The sequence below is a fragment of the Neopelma chrysocephalum genome, unplaced genomic scaffold (assembly GCF_003984885.1).
Source record: "Neopelma chrysocephalum unplaced genomic scaffold, ASM398488v2 Primary Assembly neopelma1_63, whole genome shotgun sequence".
In the NCBI taxonomy this organism is placed as follows: domain Eukaryota; kingdom Metazoa; phylum Chordata; class Aves; order Passeriformes; family Pipridae; genus Neopelma; species Neopelma chrysocephalum.
The window spans coordinates 11,653,600-11,674,456 of NW_020897720.1; the positions used below are offsets into that span (position 1 = coordinate 11,653,600).

The 20,857-nt window shown below is 40.8% G+C and overlaps 1 protein-coding gene across 3 annotated transcripts in view; it reads right to left on the bottom strand.

Annotated features, from left to right (window-relative positions):
* CNOT6 (CCR4-NOT transcription complex subunit 6) overlaps positions 1 to 20,857 on the bottom strand; it is a 33,552-nt gene that overhangs the window by 12,346 nt on the left and 349 nt on the right. For 2 of the 3 annotated variants that reach the window (XM_027682468.1, XM_027682466.1), the window contains exons 2-3: positions 5,905 to 6,018; positions 3,238 to 3,424 (exon numbers count right to left, since the gene is read on the bottom strand). In XM_027682468.1, coding sequence (XP_027538269.1) covers positions 3,238 to 3,424; positions 5,905 to 6,016 — 299 coding nt within the window. In that variant the 5' untranslated portion in view covers positions 6,017 to 6,018. Of the gene's footprint in view, positions 1 to 3,237; positions 3,425 to 5,904; positions 6,019 to 18,605; positions 18,981 to 20,857 lie in introns of those variants that run through there. The other variant, XM_027682467.1, reaches the window with a different exon arrangement.

A 20,857-nucleotide genomic window follows, 5' to 3' on the forward strand; every position in this document is an offset into this window, starting at 1 on the left:
CAAAACATGTATTATTAAAGTACAGAGGAAAGGAGCTTTATCTTAAACAGTCAGACATTTTGCAAACATTAGCAGTAATAAAACACTTTAATATCTACAAGTGATGAAGCAGTAACAGCTCAGACAAACCAGACCATGAAACAGTTCGGCTGTGACTGAAGACCAAATAAAGGGAAATTATTTGAAAACAAATAAGAAAAAAGAGCCAGGATTGCAGCAGTATGATTAGAACTATGACATTACCATGCAATAGTCATTCACAACAGTAATTTTCCATTGGTTTGGGTGGTTTTCTTTTCATAATTTCAGGGTTAAGACAAAATATGTGCTTTTTAACTGACAGAACCGATATGCAGACAGTAACAGAATTCATGTCCTGAATTCTAATATCCCAATAAACTGAGCAAAGTAAATGGACTTGTTAGGAGCTTTTCACTTTCTCAAATACATTCCCACTAAGCAGCAAAGACTTTCATAGAATCACAGTCAATATAAAGTTGCTGCTTTGAAGTTTTTACAGCTTGGTGCCTAGAGACTTGTAGGGTATTTTTGGGCAACAAAACATGAAAAAAAGAAAGAAAAGAAAAAAGGAAAGCTGGATGCCAAGAGTTATCTTAACTCTTTTAGATTTCTATGTAACAGCATTTGAAGCTGTCAATGTCTTTCTTGTTGTGAGGGGCCCAAAACTGAAGGCAGGATTCAAGGTGTGGCCTCACCATTGTCAAGTGCAAGGGGATGATCCCTGCCCTGGTCCTGCTGGCCACACTACTGCTGACACAGGCCACGATGCCATTGGCCTTCTTGGCCATCTGGGCACACACTGGCTCATGCTCAGCCACTGTCAACCAGCACTCCCAGGTCCTTTCTCCCCAGGCAGCTTTGCAGACACTGTTCCTCCAGCCTGGAGCACTGCAGGGGGCTGTTGGGATCAGAGTGCAGGACCTGGCACTTCACCTTATTGAACCTCACACAACTGGCATCGGTCCATCGATCCCTCTGCAGGGCCTTCCTACCCTCCAGCAGATTGACACTTCCACCCAACTCTGTCATCTGCAAATGTACCAAGGGTGCACTCAAGTTCTTTCAAGCATATCAAGAGAATCTGTTTTACAGCTGAGCTTTCCAAGATAACATGTTATAGTGTTTATTTTTTCTCCTCTTTTTGCAAAGATCAGAAATCCTACTGCTCTGACACCTCTTTTTTCAACTACCTGCAGTAAAAAGGGAGATGAAAGGAGCCTTGGGTGAGCTCTGCTGTACAGACCAAACCCAGAGCTCCAGATGTGGGAGCTGGAAAAGCTGTTATCAGTTCTCACTGGTGAGAGCACAAATGATTTCTGTGGCTCAGGATATCAGCAATGCGCAGCATTGAATTACTGTTGGTTTGAACGACTTCCCAGAAGCCATGGGAAGTGTCTGCAGTAAGAGCCAGCCTGAAACATAAGACCCTGGCCCAGCTGAGACCTGCAGTGCACCATCACACAGGATGTGCTTATGGGCTTCTCTTCACCTTCACCACAGTGAAAAGCAACCACGGACCAGCTGCAAATGCCGAGGACAGAGAGAACGCTGTGGATTAATGCACAGCTTTTCACATCCAGAGCCCCGGGCTCAAGTGTTATGTTTAGGTCATAAACAGAAAACTAGTGTGATCCTAGACCTTAGCTACACATCTCACATCTACAAGATTTTGCCTTCTTTACTCAAAAGAAACTTGGAAGAGCTGAAGCCTCACAGCCAGAATAAATCGGGAAGAGTGTTGGGCAGAAGGTGTAATGACTTCTGACATTCCTGCTGACTCCACACTGCTGAGCCATCTCCATGTCATGAGCATTACACTCACAAAAATGTTGTAAAAGGAAGAAGACAGAAAGGATGTTAATGAAGTACAAAGATGAATTTGAGAATATTCCAGTAAATTTAGGGTTGCTAGCTCACAATACCCCAGGAGTGGATAAAGAAGGGAAGAAACCTGTTACTAATAACTGCTTTTAAATGAAATAGTAATGCAAAGAACTGGAACTCAGAACAGACTACTTCACAGCTGAAAACAACTATACAACACACTACAAAACAGAGCTGCCAATTATGCTTCACAAAGCAGGATCTCTTTGCTCAGCCTCCAGGGTTGAGACTTGAACTGCTCTGGAATTTGAGCATTTAGTACCAATTTAATCAGCTACTCTAATCCTCCCCAACAGAGCAGACTTTTCTAAAGGAGAAGAAAATGCAATGACTGATATTTCTATGCACAAACTTGCTTTGCTTCCAGTTTCATGAAAGCTGTGCTGGCAGCCCATTTCTCTGTCGTGGTCTTTACTTCTAATAACATTCTCATTACTTTTAGACTTTCTGGGATTTAAGAAAGCTGTTCATAAATGTCTTCAAAATTAACAGCAATGAAGGCAATTACTGGCAATTGTCTAATAAACCTAAAATAAGGCTCTTCCTTTGGGTCAAAGACTGTTGCCTGCAAATATTTAGTCTTACATAAATAATGTATATATTTACATAACAGTGTTTCTACAAAGTGAAATACTGCAGCCTTAAGTATAATCAGCATAGGCATCACTATGCATGTTTCAATTCAAAAGGAGTTCTCATTCCATGCTAACTTTGCACATCTCAGCATTGCAAAATTGAAGGGAAAAAAAACCAAACCAAAAAGCTGTGTTTAGAACATTTTTTCCTCCTCCCCAGTTTGCACAGGAATGCAGTTACATCATAGCAAAGGTGGGGAGGAGATATACTAGATATGTTGTAATTGTTATACAATAAACAGAATAAGAACTATTGTTAGGAATAATCACTAAATATGAACAAAGAGGAAAAAAACTGTAGTTAACAGGATTATAAATGTTTAATCTAACCTCTCTCCTACCTTACTATGAGTTAAAAGCAAAATTTTTGGTGCATCAGTTACTCTATGAGAAAAACACCAGATAAAAGATTTGTAAAAGAGTCTGGAAGGAGATGCCTGAAAGGAAACCTGACTTGGATAAATATAAAATAGGTGATTGCCATCAAACCAAGCACTTCTGAGGCTCATTCTGTGCTGTCATACACTGGAACAGGAGATCACAGAAAAGCCAGCACTGCTGTAGCTGCACAGACCACAGTGAGTATTCAGGAGACAGATAAGAAGGGAGGAAGGGGGAACTTACTTATGCTGGAATTTAAACTGTTGCTACAAAGACAATTAAAGAGCAATTTTAACTCCTGTTAAGATTTACATACCTGAGTGACACCATGTTTCCGAGCTCTGCTGGTAAACTGCGAATTTTATTAGAGGACAAGTCCAGATATACCAGATTGTGAAGCTTGGCAATGTCTGAAGGAATACGGGATAAGGAATTGTCACTGAGATGCAAAGCTGTCAAATGGGTCAGTGTCCACAATGATGAACTTAAGCTTCTCACTTTCCCTGTGGAAGGAAGGAAGAGAAAATAGAACATTTAAAACACACAGATTTAGCAATAATAACACACTTGAGGGAAGTTTTGTTGGGGTTTTGTTGTGGGTTTTATCATTATTATTTTATTCAATGAAAATTCCATTAATCACTAATTCCATAGATAAAAAATTTTTCAACACACAAGACAATACAATGTATTGCCAGGGACGCTTATGTTGTTTTTTCCAATCCAGACTTAAGGTTTAAACAACTTTCTCAAGTTTCATACAAGACAAGACATATTTACTAGCTGACCATGAATTTAATAATTACCAGAGGTGTAATTTTTTCAATTATGCTTTATGTTTCAGATGAAAGAGCTTTGGCCCTTATTTCTGCACATCTTTCAAACCAAAAATCTTTATTCTATGGCATTAATCCAGCCAAGAACAGATAGAAACACTATATTTAGGGTGACTAAGATGCTTAGTTGAGAAGATGGATTTCCATCTGGTATTCAACTAAAAGCTTCATAAACTATTGCCAGATATTTAAAAAAAGGTATGATTTTTTGTATAAACTGAAGGGTGGAAACATGGATTTGTGTGACAGAATCAAGATTTTTACATTGCCACATGCAAGGAATGTGAGATATCATCAGAAGGTCTCAAAACATTTCTTCTCTCCAAGATTTTTTTTCCCCCAGGAGTAGATTCTTTTTCATTTACAGAAGTCATCTCACTGTACACCAAAAGCATTAGAAGAGGAGAATCAACACCAGTTTGTCCAAGGCAAAAAGTTACTTTAAAAATCCCACTGTGACTCATTGATGTTAAGAACAGTCTGGTTAATATTATACCAACATACACACTTCAGAATTCTTTTCCTTAAATGATTTTCTTCAAAACAAAAGAATTCACATTTAGTGCCTGAGGAAAGTTACACTGATACAGGTGTATCTGGGACTCAGTCCCTGGTGGCAAAAGGTTTAAACACAGGTATCATTTCCAGTGAGCTGTAACAAAGTGAGGGGCATAAAAAAACCCTGCAGTAAAAAAGCCCAGTGATTTAAAGGAGAGCAGTTAAAACATTTGTGGCTTTTTGTATTAGATGGCCAAGTGTTTTGCAAGGAAAAGACAGTGTGAACACTAATAAAACAAAAACACTGCATACTTTGTTTTGCAAGGCAAATGCGTTCAGCTCTTAAAGGATTGATGCTACTCTAATGCTCGTTAAGAAGCCTTTTGAAAGCTTTTAAATACAAATCAATAGTTCTTTGCATTTTTAAAACTGAATTAACACCTCTTCCCCACCCCCAATGCAAACAGGTGACTGTGATCAAAGAAACCCTTGTAGCTGACAGGATTTCCAATCCACATCCCTGATCCAGCCTCTCCCCTACACCACCTCTCCTGGCGGGAATCAGCCTGCAGTGAGATTACCAGGCATGAAAGGAAAGAGCCATCACTTAATGCACTTCCTATGCAGAGCAGCAGATGTCCAAGAGGATTCCAAGCCTAATGCCGATATATAATGCTGATTCCTGAAGCAGCATTTAACTGGGTTTCTGCATCTGTAACCTCCAGTAAAGAATGCCATTCACATGGTAAGGCACGTGCCACTGGAAGCAAGGCACAGATTCAATGAACTGGATGGAAAGGCTCTCCACAATGTGATGAACTGAATGTTTATTCCTTCTTCCATAAATTTCTCTACTGAACAGTCTTTTAGAAATACCACATGCCAATTTTTTCAGTCTCTTAAAGAAACTCCATATTTAAACGAAATTCAGCCTAAGTTTCAAACATCACAAAAAATTTTTTTAATTCTTAAAATATTTGCTTGAATTGCCTTGTAAACACCCTTTTTCCAGCAAAATCAGGATTTACTCTACATATCAAGTGATACTGGTGTCCCACATCAGCTGAAATTCATGCTTACAAATTCTGAGCATTATCTTATTTTCGAGAAAAGATCCAAGATTCAAACAGTATCTCAGAGCTTGCACAGATCTTGGAGGCTTTGGGGATTGTCTTTAATCTCAAGAACAAAGTAAAATCTACGACTGCTTCTAAACAGAAAATTTCTGCTTCAATAGAAACTATGTCATGGACTAACACATTGCTTTTCCATCACTTACAGTAAGTACATCACTGACACACACCTACAGATCAACCACAACCTCACCCTCTTCTCTTGGACAAATCAGATTTTAAATTCATGCTTTCACTCACTCCATCTTCTTAAAACACAAAGAGCTCACACCCATACTCTCATCTTCACAACTTTTCTACATGTGGGGGGATTCCCCACCTGCCCCAACTTAGTTCTCCTCCAGCTCCCCGTGTTATCCCAACCCACGCTCTTCCCTCCACACCCAAGGCTGGCAGCTGCTCTCCTGGTGTTCTGCTGGCTCACTTCAAGGTGGGTGATTCCACTCCACACTTCTTGTCCCAGCCCATACTGCTTGCAATGAGTTTATAACTCAGGCCCATGCCTCAGTTTCTTACCACTTATTTCCAACTCTGCCCAGTGTGATTTCTTTCCATTGGCTGCTTCCTCTGAGGACATAATTGTGTACATCCTCCGTGGATCAGGTGGATCGTACTTTTCCTTGGGCATTCCTGTTGAGACAAACAAACAATTAACTGAGATGTTATATACTGAGAATTCTTCAGAAGGTAATTCCTGTTTCAGTTAGATTTCATATGGGATGTTTGCTCCATATATTTTTCAAACCTGTGGATAAAGATAACCCACACCCATTTACAAACTTCACTGAATGGGAAAACTGCTATAAAATAGAAGAACAGAGATTTCTGATGCTCCCAGAACGGCAGGTGACAGCCTAACACCCCACCAATGATTTACCAACATCTGTAAACCAACTTAAACCTTGTCTCCTGCCACCTTCCATGGGTATATCATATGTCCTTCAAAACCAACCCATTCTACTCCAAGCTCTTGGTTCTTCAACAATGAAACTTCAAAAAGTGATGATCACCACAGCTGGGATCTCACTTCTACTCACAGAGAACACATTAGCTAATAAATCTGATTATCTATCAGTTCCAGGATTACTGCAATTCTCAACTTTTCACACAAATCAGCATCATGAAAGAACTAAGGTTTCAAAAAGATCCTCAATTCTTTAAGTCTGCAGAATTATAGGTTGTAATCCAACCTTCAGCCTACTCTTGCAATCTGAAAATATTGTACCCAAGGTAGACATTTCTATCACTTCCTCCAGCCAAGTATTTAATACTGAAATTTAACTCCATTTTTCTCATTCTTTTTCACGTCTTTCCTGGTAACTTCGCAAGAAGCATTTTTCTAGGTTATTTCTTTTTACCATACCCACTCATGGACCCTGAGAGAGAAGCAGCAAATCTTCCTCTCTAAAAACACCCTCCTCCCAGCTTTCCTGTACATCAACATACTTGTACTGTTTCAGTGCAAAGAGGAGGGAGGGGAAAAAAGGATTCCTGGCTCCATAATAAAGCCCTGTGCCATAACCCTCCCTGCACCATGAGCTAGCTCTCCTCTGTCCCAGGAGAAATACACCTGGGGTTTACTGAGTTGAAGAGGAAAACCAGCTTACAGAGTTTTTAAATAACTAAACCAACACTGAATTAATTTATAAATTAGCTCAGTGCTTTAAAGTTACACAGGACTTCGAGTATAAATCACATTTATCACAAATAAGAGTAATGATTTTGCATTGCCCTACATATATCCTAGAGTTTTTATGGCAAATATTTCCGTGTCCTAAGCTGCCACATCTAAATACATACAGAAAGGCACAAGCAACAAGCTATAAATGTATTTATATGAAATAAAGATATTAAACAATGGTGGCTCAAATCACATTTACAAACACATTACAAGCAATACTATGCAATTATGCAACAAAATACATTACAGTGATAACATAATGCTACCCAAACCCACTCAATAAACGAGCAGCTATACTGGTCAAATTCTTAAGGACATCTTCCTACCAGGTATTTTAAGGCTTTCTTATTTTTTCACATCCCTGGACAAAGTGAAGAGTGTTGTCATTGTAGAGAATAAACAAATAATAACTGTTAGTAAATAAGGCCATCAACCAGACATATTATCTGTTTATTGACTTTACTGAAAAATGTTTACTTTGCACGTTAAAAAAACAACAGAAACTCACCAAAACTTTCTGCTAACTCTGCAACTTAATTAAAATAAAGCTTTTAGGCACCACATGCTTACTTTAATACAACAGCTCTTTTACTAATCACACTCCTTTCCTTTCCTTTCCCACCCCCACTACTGGCCAAAACCAGATTTCTGCAATGAAAAGAAATTCCCCTTTAAGAAGTGAATTGTGGGTAAAAGGATGTGATTATAAATAGCAGCTGGGTGAGGCTCCCTCCAGACTGAAGGCCCTTGAGTACCCAGGGTGCTGGAATCACCAAGTGTAACACTTTCTTCATCAAACTAAACTAATTAAAGGAGAGGAGATTGGATTATAACCACTGGAAAAGTAAAAGCATAACTTCTCCTTGCAATAACTATGCAACTGGTGCAAGAATATATAGCAAAGTAATGTACAGAGCATCTCTTCTGAAATTCCTATATGTATTATATATAATTCACAAAGACCAACACCGTGTAGGAATGCTCTGGTTTGTCAGGAAACGTTTACCTTGCTCAGTCTCTTCCTGCCGCTCCCTGAATTAATAAATATGTTCCAATTTTTCAAGAAGCAGGTATACCAGAGACAGAAATCTCATTCAGTACAGAAACACGAATGCTCCCCAGAGCACACTCAATCACATGCACTAATTAACAGCCTTGCTGGTACCAGCAGCAGATCACTCCTCGCTACCAGAAGAGGATGACATACTTTTCCAGTGGGTTTTGTTAATGTGCACTAAAACAATTAGAGATTTGGGAATTTGAGGTTTTGACACTGGATCCTGGTGACCCTGCACTCCCAGTCCATCCATGACACTACCCTCCCTCATTAAAGTTCCTGCTCTTGATGGTTTTCCCTGTCTCACTGCTGCATTTCTCAGTGAATGATTCCCTGCTGTGTAGGATTATCAGGTGCCAAAAAAGCAGCAACAGCTTGAGAGCCTCCTGGCTGAAGGAATTACTGCTGACCAAGAGCATCACTGACATCAGCCACACCAAGGATACTGTCACACCAGGCATTAGCATATCTTTATCCATTACCCAGAGCTCAAAACTTCTCAGGAACTGACAGCAAGGCTAAATTTGAGTTGTATTTCACAGGACATCATAAAACACCAGCACAATACCTTGAATTGCATTTCAAACCTTCACTGCATGGAGTAGTTTAAGAAAATCAGTCTCTTTTACAAATCACTGTCTCTTCTCCCTTCTCCCTTTCCCAAATCTAAATTTAGCACCTGCTGAGCTGCTACAGTTAAACATTAAAGCTGAGGTAAACATCAGATTAAGTGATACAGTTTTGCCAGACTAAAGCAATTTTTGTAAGACCCATAAAATAGCATTGAACATCCTCAGAGTCATTGATATCTGCAGCTTTTAAAGGATCACGACCATCATTTTCAAAAGAGCTTACACCACCTGTAATTTTCAGTTGCACAAACACAGACAGTGGAAGCACCACTGATGTTAGGCTGTTATCACATGCAGCAAATCAGTTCATAAAGGAGACAATCTTCATAAACAAAGATATGACATGGATTCCCAAAACACGCCCCAAACTACATAAATTTGTTGACGAGGACATTTAAGTGAGTTTGAATGAAAATGAAATTGTTTACTATCTTGTACCAGGTTCTCAAAATTGTTTTTTCAATACTTGTAAAAACAGAAGAGCTCGAGAGCTGAAGAGGAGTTTGGCTGCCCACTCCCACCCTGGATCACTCAGTCTCCACACAGATTTAACACCCCTTATCCCAAAGAAACTGAGCTAAATGAGGTCAACAGTGCACAGGGTCTGACACAGGGAATTAGATCTCGAGCCTTCAGTGCAGACACAGTTTTAAGCCCTTATTTGCACAGGGGGTGCTGAGAGAAAGGCTTTGGGACAAGGTGAGGGAGAGCAGGGGCAGACAGACCCTTCAGGGAAGGGTGCAGGGCAAGGGTCATGAGGATCAGAAAGAGAAGGAAAAAACTGAAGGTTATAAAGTCAAGGGGGGGCAACTTGTCAGAAGAAGAGCTGACAGAGCTGGCTACAGCAGCAGGTGGATGATGGAACACTGGCTCTGGCTTCACTTTGGAACAGACCACTAGAGATAAAGCCAAATGTTCACAGGTTGAGCTGCACCTGCACCGAGGGCTGCCTGTCTCTCCAGATTACAGAGATGGCAGCAGCCAGGGATGCACAGCCAGGCCAGGTGCTGGCTTTGGAATTGTCCTGGACAGGGGACGGAGTGATCACCCACACCACGGGTGTGGCTGTGCTGTGCTCCTGGGGTGCCCTCACAGCCACAGCACCAGGGCCATGAAGGACACGGTGTCAGGAGGCCCAAAAAACGAGTTCCTGGAGGCCAAGCTGACTGAGCTACTCTGCTGGAGAACAATGGAAAGAGTTCAGATCATTGACTGGCAACACTTTTGACATGGTGTCCATGGCTATTGGCATGTGAGAAGTGGAAGCTTGACTGTGAGGCAGTTTCTGATCCAGATGACTACGAAAACTACCAATAAATAATGCTTTCAAAATGGAGAAATGAGAGTCTGCCCTGAGTGACAGGGCAAGAAAGACAATGATGTTTTTCGTGTCCTGCTCTTCTGCCACTTTTATGAAATTGTAACACAGTGAGGAGGAAGATTTAATCAAAATAGGTAGTTGAGCAGTTATTTTGAGAGTAAACAGTAAGGTTTTGTTTGGTTTTTTAAGCATCAACAGAAAATAATACAGCATGCCTTCATTTCCTGAAATGCTTTCTACACCACCACAGATAAATCAGCTCTGTTTCAAAACTAAGTGTATCAGATAACTCCTGTAGGCCAAGTACCATCTACCCTTTATAGTATTAGGGTTTATTATAAATGTAGATATCGAGTTTGCCACAAAAACTCTCCTAAAACATCATCTCCTATCATATCAAAATTAAAATTAGGAAAAGAAAACCATAACTCTAAAACTGTGTAGAAAACAATGATCTAATGAGAGCAGCACAGTGTTCAGACACAACTCTGACTGATCTAATCAACTCTGAAATAACTATTTCAACACTTACTACGTAGCATCTATAAAATCCATTTACACATATGGGAATTATCTTCAGAAGTACCTCAAGATCATGAGCTGAAGCATTACAACTCTGCTTCTGAAACTTCCTAACACATGTTGGTGACTTCTTTTGACTTCCCCTCCCTCCCCTTTACTTGATATTACTTATTACTGACAAACTGATGCAGATCAGGAGATAGCCAGGAGGGGAAAGTAAACAATGTAGTACCACACTTGATCAAGTGCAGAATTACTCAAATTTTTTGCTACTTTAATTGAAAACAGTGAATAAACTATACAAATTCAGATCTAACAAAGTGAGAAGTAACAAGATAATTGAAGTATGTTTCCCATTTATTGATGCAGTGCAGTATTACTTGTCAAATAAATTATTTTTGAACTGCTGAAAAGTAGCAGGATAGAAAAAGTAGCAGGATAGAAAGCAATCTATTCAGTTGCTCAGAGATTTTGTAAGAAAACAATAGTCCATATGAGGGACTTTCTTTTTCCCTTTCCCTCTCCAAACCCTCACACTTGAAGCTCATCCCAGACCATTCATTTGTAACCTCGTGCCTTTAACCTTGAAGCTCTCTTCCATGCAACCTAAAGTTTCATTTGAAAATGGGTTTCAATGACTTCCTCCATAAATATAGTTTCTTAAATTGACTGCTATGTCTTGAATTCCAAGTTAATTTAGGATCCTCCACACACCCACTCCCCCCACCACTTGCACTGTGGTTTTACAACACATGAAGCAGAACTAAGCTGGTCCTGCTGCTGTTCCTCCTCCCCAGGACCCTGTATTTCCACTTCACTCTTGCATCAACACTGACTTTTGTCTGATAACAAAAGGAGCTGGTGAAGACAATTAAACTGGTTAAGTGGGGAAGATGAAAAAAAATATATTTGAGGGAGCCTAGCTTCCTGTACTATTCCTGTATAGCAGAAATGTATGGGTGGATTTGCAGCTGTTTAAAGGACTGAATTTGGGACACCACCACAATGGACACAAAATTTCTTCTCCCAGAGCAGGAAGCAGAATCTGGCTTCCAGCTCCCCTCACCCATCCATCAGTTAAACAGTAACACTGAACAAAGTCTGAAACCCCAACTGAAGGCAAAGTACACTTCTTTTTAGATAACTGAAAGTTGTAGCACTTCTAGCATTGCATAGGTTAATCAGGTGCATTAACCTGTATTTAAAGGGTTAATTTCTACTGTTGAGCTTTATTAGAATTAACAGAAATTCTTTCAACTCCAAACAGTGACCCTCTCCAAAGGGAACAGAAGTACATCTCAAAAATAACTACTGTGCTTTGGAAAAAAAAAAATCTTTAAGTGTCATCATAGTGCTGTATTTCAGTTTTTACTATAAAACTTCAGGTTTCCCCATTCCCACTCAAAGACCCACCACCCATTTTTTAAACAACAGTGTTTCCAAACTGAATCAAGCTCACTTCTTTCACCTTCCTGTCACTGGTGGCATTTTACTCAGCAAGTTATGAATTTCTGTGGGAACTTACTTACATTTCAGCCTGATGTACAAGCAAATGAAGCAACAACCCTGTCCCTGGCCAGGATGACAAGATGCAACATCTGTCACCTGCTCACAAAAAAGCAACTTGAACAGGCTTATGACAAAGGTCAGTCTTTGCACAATTTACACACTTGACTTGCTGAGTTGAGTCAATGACTGTATTATTTATCCTCAGCCTGTACCATGCCTGGGCAACAAACTAGAGAGTGATGTCAATACTGAAAAATGATGGAAAAACTACTCATAGGCAAGATATCAGGATGAGGAAAGGAAGAAAATACTCAAGGCATCCCAGCTAGACCTCAAGTGTCACGTGAAGAAATTTAATGTACTTCAGCTAAATTCTTATTTAAAATTATATGGGACCACCCCACCCACCTAATTAAATATTTTTTCTGTATGCCTGACACTGTTCCTACAAAGCCTTCTAAATTTCATGTAATTTTATTTCTATCAATATCTTATTTAGAACATAGTGAACTGAAACTTTGCTTTTTTAAAAATAAATCTAAACATACACCTACAGTTTTGGATTTCCCAGCTATTAGCAGGTATACACCATAGTATGGAAGAACAGTTGCATCCTGCTATGAAATACAGCTTGTTACATAACATATATTTTGCTACAATAGAGTATACAATATATATTTACACTACATGTATTTTATACAGTATATACTTTGTTACAATTTATTTTAACATATATGCCATAAATAAAAATGTATCTTTTGCTACAATACACAATTGTACAAGTAGATAAACCAAAGTTCAGAAAAGCAGGTGTGGGCCATCACCCAAAAGAAAAAAAACAACCTGGAATTATTAAATCTGCCTCAAAATAGAGGAAGCCACACTACAGCACACTAAAATCACAAATATTTTGAGGCTGAATAAACAGAAACTTGACCACTTGCCTATCCATTGAAATACAACCTTACATTTAACTTCATAGGCATGAACCACATTGTTCTATTGAAATATATACAAAGAAAACATCAGTGTTGCAAGAAACCACAGATTTATTTTTTTCCTACTATTATGCTACTTCTAGGTAAATATCAAGTCTGTTGTGCAAACACCTATTATTTGTGGACTATTGCAAACACTCTTGGCATTTTACTTGAAAAAGGCTGTTCAGGGTTTTTTTTACAGTAAGCATTTAGTATTGAAAAAAACAAGGCCAAGAAAAATCCGAGTGGGAAATCAGCTAAAGGGTAACACCTGAATTTTTCAGAACACACGCTGTGAATTAAACATTTCCTTTTACCCGGTGTGGGGAGGGATGGCACGTACCAGCTGTGGGCACAGGAAGAACTGGAGCAGCACAAGAAGGACTCCTGAAACACTCCCCACCCCCAAGATACTCAACTATGACATGTGGGAAAGTGTCAAGATCCCTTTAACCCAATTTATAGCTTAATGTTGGAGTAATCTAAATTAAAAATATAAAAAAAAGCTGTTGAGTCAACACTAAGTCAATTGATTCATTCCAAGTGCTTTTTCACTCGCTAAGATCACATTTTAGTGGCTGTTACCATATTAAGATTTAATGGCTTCATCAGGGACATAATGCTTCTCTGTCATATTTTGAGGACTTCTAAAATTATAATTTTATGTGACTGCCAATACAAACCCACAAGTTACCCTTCCTCTTTTTCAGATTTAAGATAATGCAGTGGGATGTGAACGTGCATGACAACTATGTAATAATAAATACAAGATACTGATTAGGTCAATACCCATTAGTTCACGTGAGTATATCTGGAATATTACTAATCAGACAAGTTATTTGAATTTGCATATATGAGTTCTCCTAGAGAAAATTCAGAAGTTAACAAATGCTTCAATGCTTTTTCAAAAATCTATAAAGCTGTAAAAGTTCTGCAGAATCCTTAATCTAGCCAAGGCTGACTAACACGAGGCAATGCTCCTGAAACTTAAGCAAACCATCCTGGTTCAGATCAATCAGGCCATAAATGTCTAAGGATTTATTTGCTGTTTTCAAATCAGGCAGACTCGATTAGACTAGAGAGCAGTGACCAGAACAGGCTTTAAATTTGTTTAAGTCCAAAACTCAGTCAGAATGTGTTAAATTTTGACCTGCAGGTATTTCAAATTTAATTAAGGTTACTTTGTCCCTCATAACTACTTGTTCATGGAAATGCAAACTGGCTGGTTCCAAGGTGTGTGGCAGGGCTAGGGAGGATGTACTTCTCCAAACTTTTACTTCTCCTACCCAACCCTCACCTATCACAATTTCCTAGAGATGAGCAGCGGGTAGCCCCGTATTTTCCTGCTGTACATGGAATCCTCTAAACCTTGGATGGTGTGAAAAACCAGTGCAAAGAATCAACTTCCACGTTCAGTTGCCATAAAGACCAATTTGGGTTCCAAAGAGAACTCTACAATGGTCAGAATACAAATGGCACAATTCAGCACAGAGGCCCTTGACTGCTCCATCCTCCAGACAGACCTACAAGACAGATCTGTTGTATTAGAATCATGGTAAAAAACTCAAATTCCCACCCCATACCACGCACAGCATCTAATTATTTGAAATCTGATGTCCAAGTGTTTTCAGTGTAGCAGAGACATGGTCCAGATGATTCGAACAGTTCTTAATTATCAGCAATTGTATGTAATTATGCCTATAGTAAAAAGCCGCTGTATACAAAACAAACACTAACACAACACCAAATTGCCAAGCGAAGGCTGACCTTAACTGGTACTCCTATAAACATGTTGGCTAAACTAATGAGTACTACACAGCATTCAGCTTCTTGCACATTCTATTTTAGTGTATTCTGAAATGCCAATACATTAAGAGATGTCAGGTTCACTAATTACTTTAAGAATTTACTTGCATTACATAATTGCATGCTGTACGAGTAAGATGGAACCTAAAAGATCAACTATAAAAGGAAGAGTTCTGTTGTAAGACATTTAGCTTCAAGTTTTAAAAATGTAGGCAGTAAGATCAGAGCTTAAAAGCTTTACCTACACGTCTTTAGAAAGCTGAGAATGGCCTTACACTCCAATATGTTCACACAATACCAACTTACCCTGCATTGGGTGTGTCCAGACAATCACCTTTGACAATTTAGTTATGATTCTTCTCGATACAAGGAACACTGATTCTTGTTTAGACTACTTAATGCAAAATTTCTTATCTGGTCCTCCTCAGTAAGGTATTCTAGATATTGGCACATTCACCACCATGTTCCTTACCACATTTTTCTTTATGTCTGCAGAATGCTTACCACATTTCTGTTGTTTCATGGGTGAAAACACGAAGTCACCACACAAAACACTATTTCTCAGACTTACAACAGAACTAAGGAGTAAGAGGTAACTCAGCTACTTTAAATGAAGTTTGGACATGAGCTCATTTTCAGCATTTCTGCTATAGAACTGAACTAGAGCTTGACAAGAGATGTATCTAAATCCAAAAATCTTCGCCTTCCTAAAATACAAGTTCTAGATATCTAATTGCTTGTTAAGAGTTGCTAAACTAACTGAAGTTCAGGATGTTACAGAACTCATCACACAGTTTATGCTCTACCCATCTAGCCACATCCTGACAGAAGCAACCAAACTATTCATAGATTGTTTTCACTTCAAATTTAACCAACAAGGCTGAAAATGTTGTTCCACAACCACGCTCTTGCGCAGCAAAGCCAACGCAAGATTTCTTTCCTGTCCCCATGTTCCACTTCAGCACCTCTCTCTGTTTTGTTGATGCAGCTGTTTGTGAGACAATGGTGAAAACCAAGAAAGATACTCAGCTAAGAAAGTGGGGTTTATAGGTTGTGGGTTTGTTTTTTTCTCTAAATAATAAAGTATCGCCACTCCAGCCACGTCACTGGGTGGTTTTCAGTATCATTCTGACAACGGTGGTACTGACACAGATTATGTAGAGTTAAAGAGCAACCAAAGAAGCAGCTTTCCAAATTCTGTCACTGGAGAAAAGTCCTGACATACTACACCAGAAGAAACCATGGGGTGATATTGCCCACTGCTCCCTGCACAGAGAGCACGACCACTGTTGAGGTGGATATTAGATGATTCTCCTCATCAAAGCAGGAATCCTTCCTGATCTCAATTGTTCTTCACACACATCACTTGTTCCTAAAAATTCTCTTTCTTTAAAGTACTCTTTTTACGGATGAACTGTGATTAAGGCAGCACTGAAACTCTTCTTAGTCCACACAACCTTTGCTTTGTCGGGCAAAGCTCTTCTGCTGGGTGAAAACTGCTAGAACTTGTTTAAAAGAATATTTAAGAATATTAATGGTCAGAGTTTGGCACAAAACACCTTAATACTTTTTATTATTTAGCCATTATGATGTCATCTCCCTGCTCTGACAGGTGATACACACCAGATGATGCACACTCAAACCTGGTGGTGTTTTAGTTTAGTTTCAAGCCTTCCTGTCTTTGTAGGTGTCGGTTCAATGTGGGTTTTGTTCTAAAAAATATATGAAAAGATCTGTCTCTGGAGCACAGCCGGTGCTTGGAGTTTTTTTCTGATCCTTGACTCTGCAAACTGATCTATGCAGAGAGATAATTTTGTGGAGCACCACTTAAGTCAGGTCAACGTGCAGGATCCACATCTTACCCATCAAAATACTCCAAAACAGCTCAAGCAATAAAGCTGCACATATTATTTGTAACACACAGGATAAGAGATTATGGTATATTTACTGTCTCCTAACCATGGCAAGGTGCTGCACCCTTGCTAAGCAAAGGAGGAAGTTCAAAGGAGGCCTTGGAGATACTGGTATTCTACAATGGCACAGAAACTTTAGGAAGGTCTTCAGGTAGGGAGTCACTTCACTTGCAGAAAAAAGGTTGCATACCAGGAAAATGAACTAAGACACACAAGAGAGCCATCCAAATATCCAGGCAGTGATCATAATGTCTAGTTGGCAGCCTCCATAACACAACTAACAGCCTTCCCAGTCTAAAAAAATTTAAATCAAATCAGTCTTCTCCATTATAGCACAAATTGGAATCCTAACAGCAAGTATTTTAGTTCTAAAATAAACAATTGTATACATTTATTGCTCCTAGGCCCTCCTTGATTTATCCACTTGAAAAAAGGCCTCTGAGGCATAAACAAAAGGATTCATGTTGCAGCCTTACAAAAGGAAAAATTGAGTTGTTGCCAACCTTTTTCTTTCCAAATAAGCACCATCTTGGAGGTGTAATTAGTAACTAAAACTACATGTTAAGCATTTAAACAGCTTTTTCTATGGGACCTGTCTAAGGATTTGTAAACTCTTCAAGACTTCAACTGCAGAAACAGCTCAGTGTAGAAATTGTGAGCGCAGGTCCCCAAGCTTATGCCAAGATTCCCTTGTTTAGTGGACTTCTACAACCCAATTTCAATGTAGGAACATAAATTATGTCACTTAATACAATGCTAATAATCTTGCAGGGTACTGTACAATAATCACACTTCCAAGTGTGAAGCACCAACACTTTAGAAGGAACAAAACAGATGAAACCCTGCAGTGACTCAGTTTGAGCAATTTATGCATCAAGCTTTCAAAATTACACCACAAAGAATTCTAAATTTAGATTGGATTCAATAATGTCAGTATTTTGGCACCAAAAGCAGTGTAAAATCTAAATATATGGACAAAAAATCCCCAAATACATTGCATGCAACAGGACAAGGGTCTGTCTTGTGCCACTAGGGCTAAAATCCAGTGGTGGGGCCTGTAGAGAATATTCTTGTGGTGTTTTAAGGTCACTGGTAGCTTTTTAAAGCTACACAACTGTAACCTTTAATACTATATATACCTCCTGGCAATAAAACCCCTATGGAAATAAGTGTCAATTCTTGTATATTCTTTCAATTCTGAAGACTGAAAGGCATCCTCATTGCTAAAGATTCTGTGTAGAATCTTTGCTTAATGCAGCCCCATTTGGGACAGGGATATAATGATCAGACTGCACGTACACAATGTACAGCCAAAATGACAGGACAAAACCAGAAAATAAATTAAAACTCAAAAGTCTGTTAGCAAACCAGACTGGGGCCTCTGCAACAGGGGCTGCACAACTGGATGGAGGAATTCTGGTTCACCACCTGGACTCTTAGGCATGGTGGTGAGCCAAACAATATGGCACAATATACCAAGAAAAATACTTCGTTTTTTGGTGATATATTAACAAGGCCATTTTTATTTTACTGCCATGCTTTTAAAAAACAGACGCTTTTGTTCATGTGTTGGGAAAGGTTTTTTAGTTTGCTCAATCCTGGGAGCATTTGACCCCATTTTAAAGACAGCGGTTTCCATCATGAACATTGCACTTGCTTAAAAGAATGTCTTCCTAAGATCTAGTATAGCCCTATCTTAATGATTTTTACCTTAAAAGGTACCGTGCTCATTCAATTTGTGACCCTTCATAACGTGTTTTCAAGTTTCCATAATATAAAACGTCAGAAGTATTTACCTGCCCATGCAGTTTTACAGTCACATCTATCTTTATATTTCAGTTCTTCCTCTAAAATTCAAGCACAGTAAACAGCCTGAACACACTGAGACTCAGAGTTCAACTTCAAAATGCAAACAGAAAAGGGATGCATGGTAGTATCCTTTTTACACATGGGCTGATCCAAGCGATTCAGGTGAAAAGTGAACAAAGAGTTAATCCAAATGCGAAGGGCTCCATTTCAGTAATAGCATGAATAAACCCCCACAGAAGGCTCCATTGCTAGCAGCAAACTCCACAGAGTCCAGATGAACCAGCAGGAAGAACAGAGGGCGGATAATCCTGTAAAATTACCCCAGTGGAAATGTTGATAAATTCCCAATTACGAGACCTGCTCTAGAATGAAAAAAAATGCAAGATACAATACAATTACCAGTCAACACTTGCACATCTTTGTATTTAAGCCAGACAAATACCACAGGTATTTCTTAATCCCTTGAATTTTGAATTAGTTACCCACTGTGGTGAAATCTAGATTAGGAAAATAAGCCCCAGAAATCAAATGAAAAAACAGATGATCTGCAACTCTAGTTACAATGCAAATACCCATCCGTGAAGTTATATTTTCAGCCATACAATTTTCTACGCATTTGTGGAAATACAGAGAGCTGTATTTAAAAAAAAAAAATCAAAATAAACAAACAAAAAAACCTCGCCTACAAAAACCAACAAAACCTTTAGTTTACTGTATTTGTTTTGAATATTTTTTTATATATACTGGAAAAAGTAAAGTATGAAAGAATTACTGAATCAGTTAGGTTGGAGAAGACCTCTGAGATCATCGAGGCCAACCCAGGACTATAACCTAGCAGGTTTCATGTGAATTTTAAATGTTCGTGGAAAAACTGCTGGTAAAATACGTGTTCACCATCCATATCAAGACAGAGACAGGTGCATAGATATCTCCTTTTCTAAAGCCTTGTCTGATCCCAGGCTTATCGCTCTCCATAAAATTCTGGATGAGGAAGCGAAGGCCACGACAGGCCGTGGGGGTGCGGGAGCTCCCCGTCTCCCGCTCCCGTTCCGGAGTCAGCCAAGCGTTCATCCCTGTGCAGCCGAACCGAGGCAGTGACCCCGCTAGCACCCAGCCCGTTTGTGGAAAGACGACTGCTCCAGATCCCACTCCAAACCCCAATCCTGGTCCCGCCGCCGCCCCCCGCCCCAATTCCCTCTGTTTATCCCTGCATGCGCCCGTCCCGCGGCCTCGCGCGCCCGCCCCCCGCGCGCTCCCATTGGCCGCCGCCGCTGCCACTCACGGCGGCTGCGCTCCCTCATTGGCCGCCTCCGCTGCCAGTCACGGCTCCCCCCCCCCACACGCCCCGCCCGCCCCGCCGCTCCCTCCGCCGGAACGAGCGAGCGAGCGCCGCTGCGGCCCCGGCGCCAGCGCGGCCGCGGCTCCCGCTGCCGGCGGGGAGGGCCGGCAGGGACCGGCGGCTGCCGCGGCTCCTTCCGGAGCAGGCGAGGCGCTCCGCAGCTGACAGGCAGCGCTGGCTGCCGCCCCTCGGTGCGCGCCCAGCCAGGCGGAGCGGCCTCCCCTCCGGCGGGGGAGGCAGCGGCGCGGGGCGCCGCGCGCGCGGAGGGGTGGACGGGCAGTTCTCTCCCCCCCCACCCCCGATTGATGTCATTTCCCTCTCTTGCCTTTTGTTTTAATTATTTTAAACTCGATCGCACGGTGAGGGAAAAAAACCACCGCGACAACAACAACAAAAAAAAACCCGACACCAAAACAACGGCAATAATAACAACAACAACAAAACAACACACACACAAAAAAAAAAAACCACACAAAAAAACCCCAACTCCCCCTCAAAAAAAAACAAAAAACACCAAAAACCACCAAAAAACTTCAGGCTCGCAGATGCCATTATACTAATTTCTCTTAATTGCCTCCCCGATGCAAACACAGCCGGGCTCCTGCGCGGCGCCGCCCGGCCCGGCTCCCTCCCTCCCTTCCCTCGTTCCGTCCCTCCCGCTCGCCGGTGGGCGCTCGCCGGGCCCGGGCCGGGGGTGCGCAGCCCCTTCCCCGCCGCCCCCCGTTCCAACGCCGCCGTTCCCCGCCGCCCCCCCGGGGTGCGGAGCCTCCCCCGGGCGGTCCCGCAGCCGCGGCTGCCCAGGCCCAGCTCCCCCCGCTCCGGAGCCCCCCCCCCCACGCCCAGAGGGGGCCTCTCCCCCCCATGACACCCCCAAACGACCCGGGGGGCTCCCCCACACCG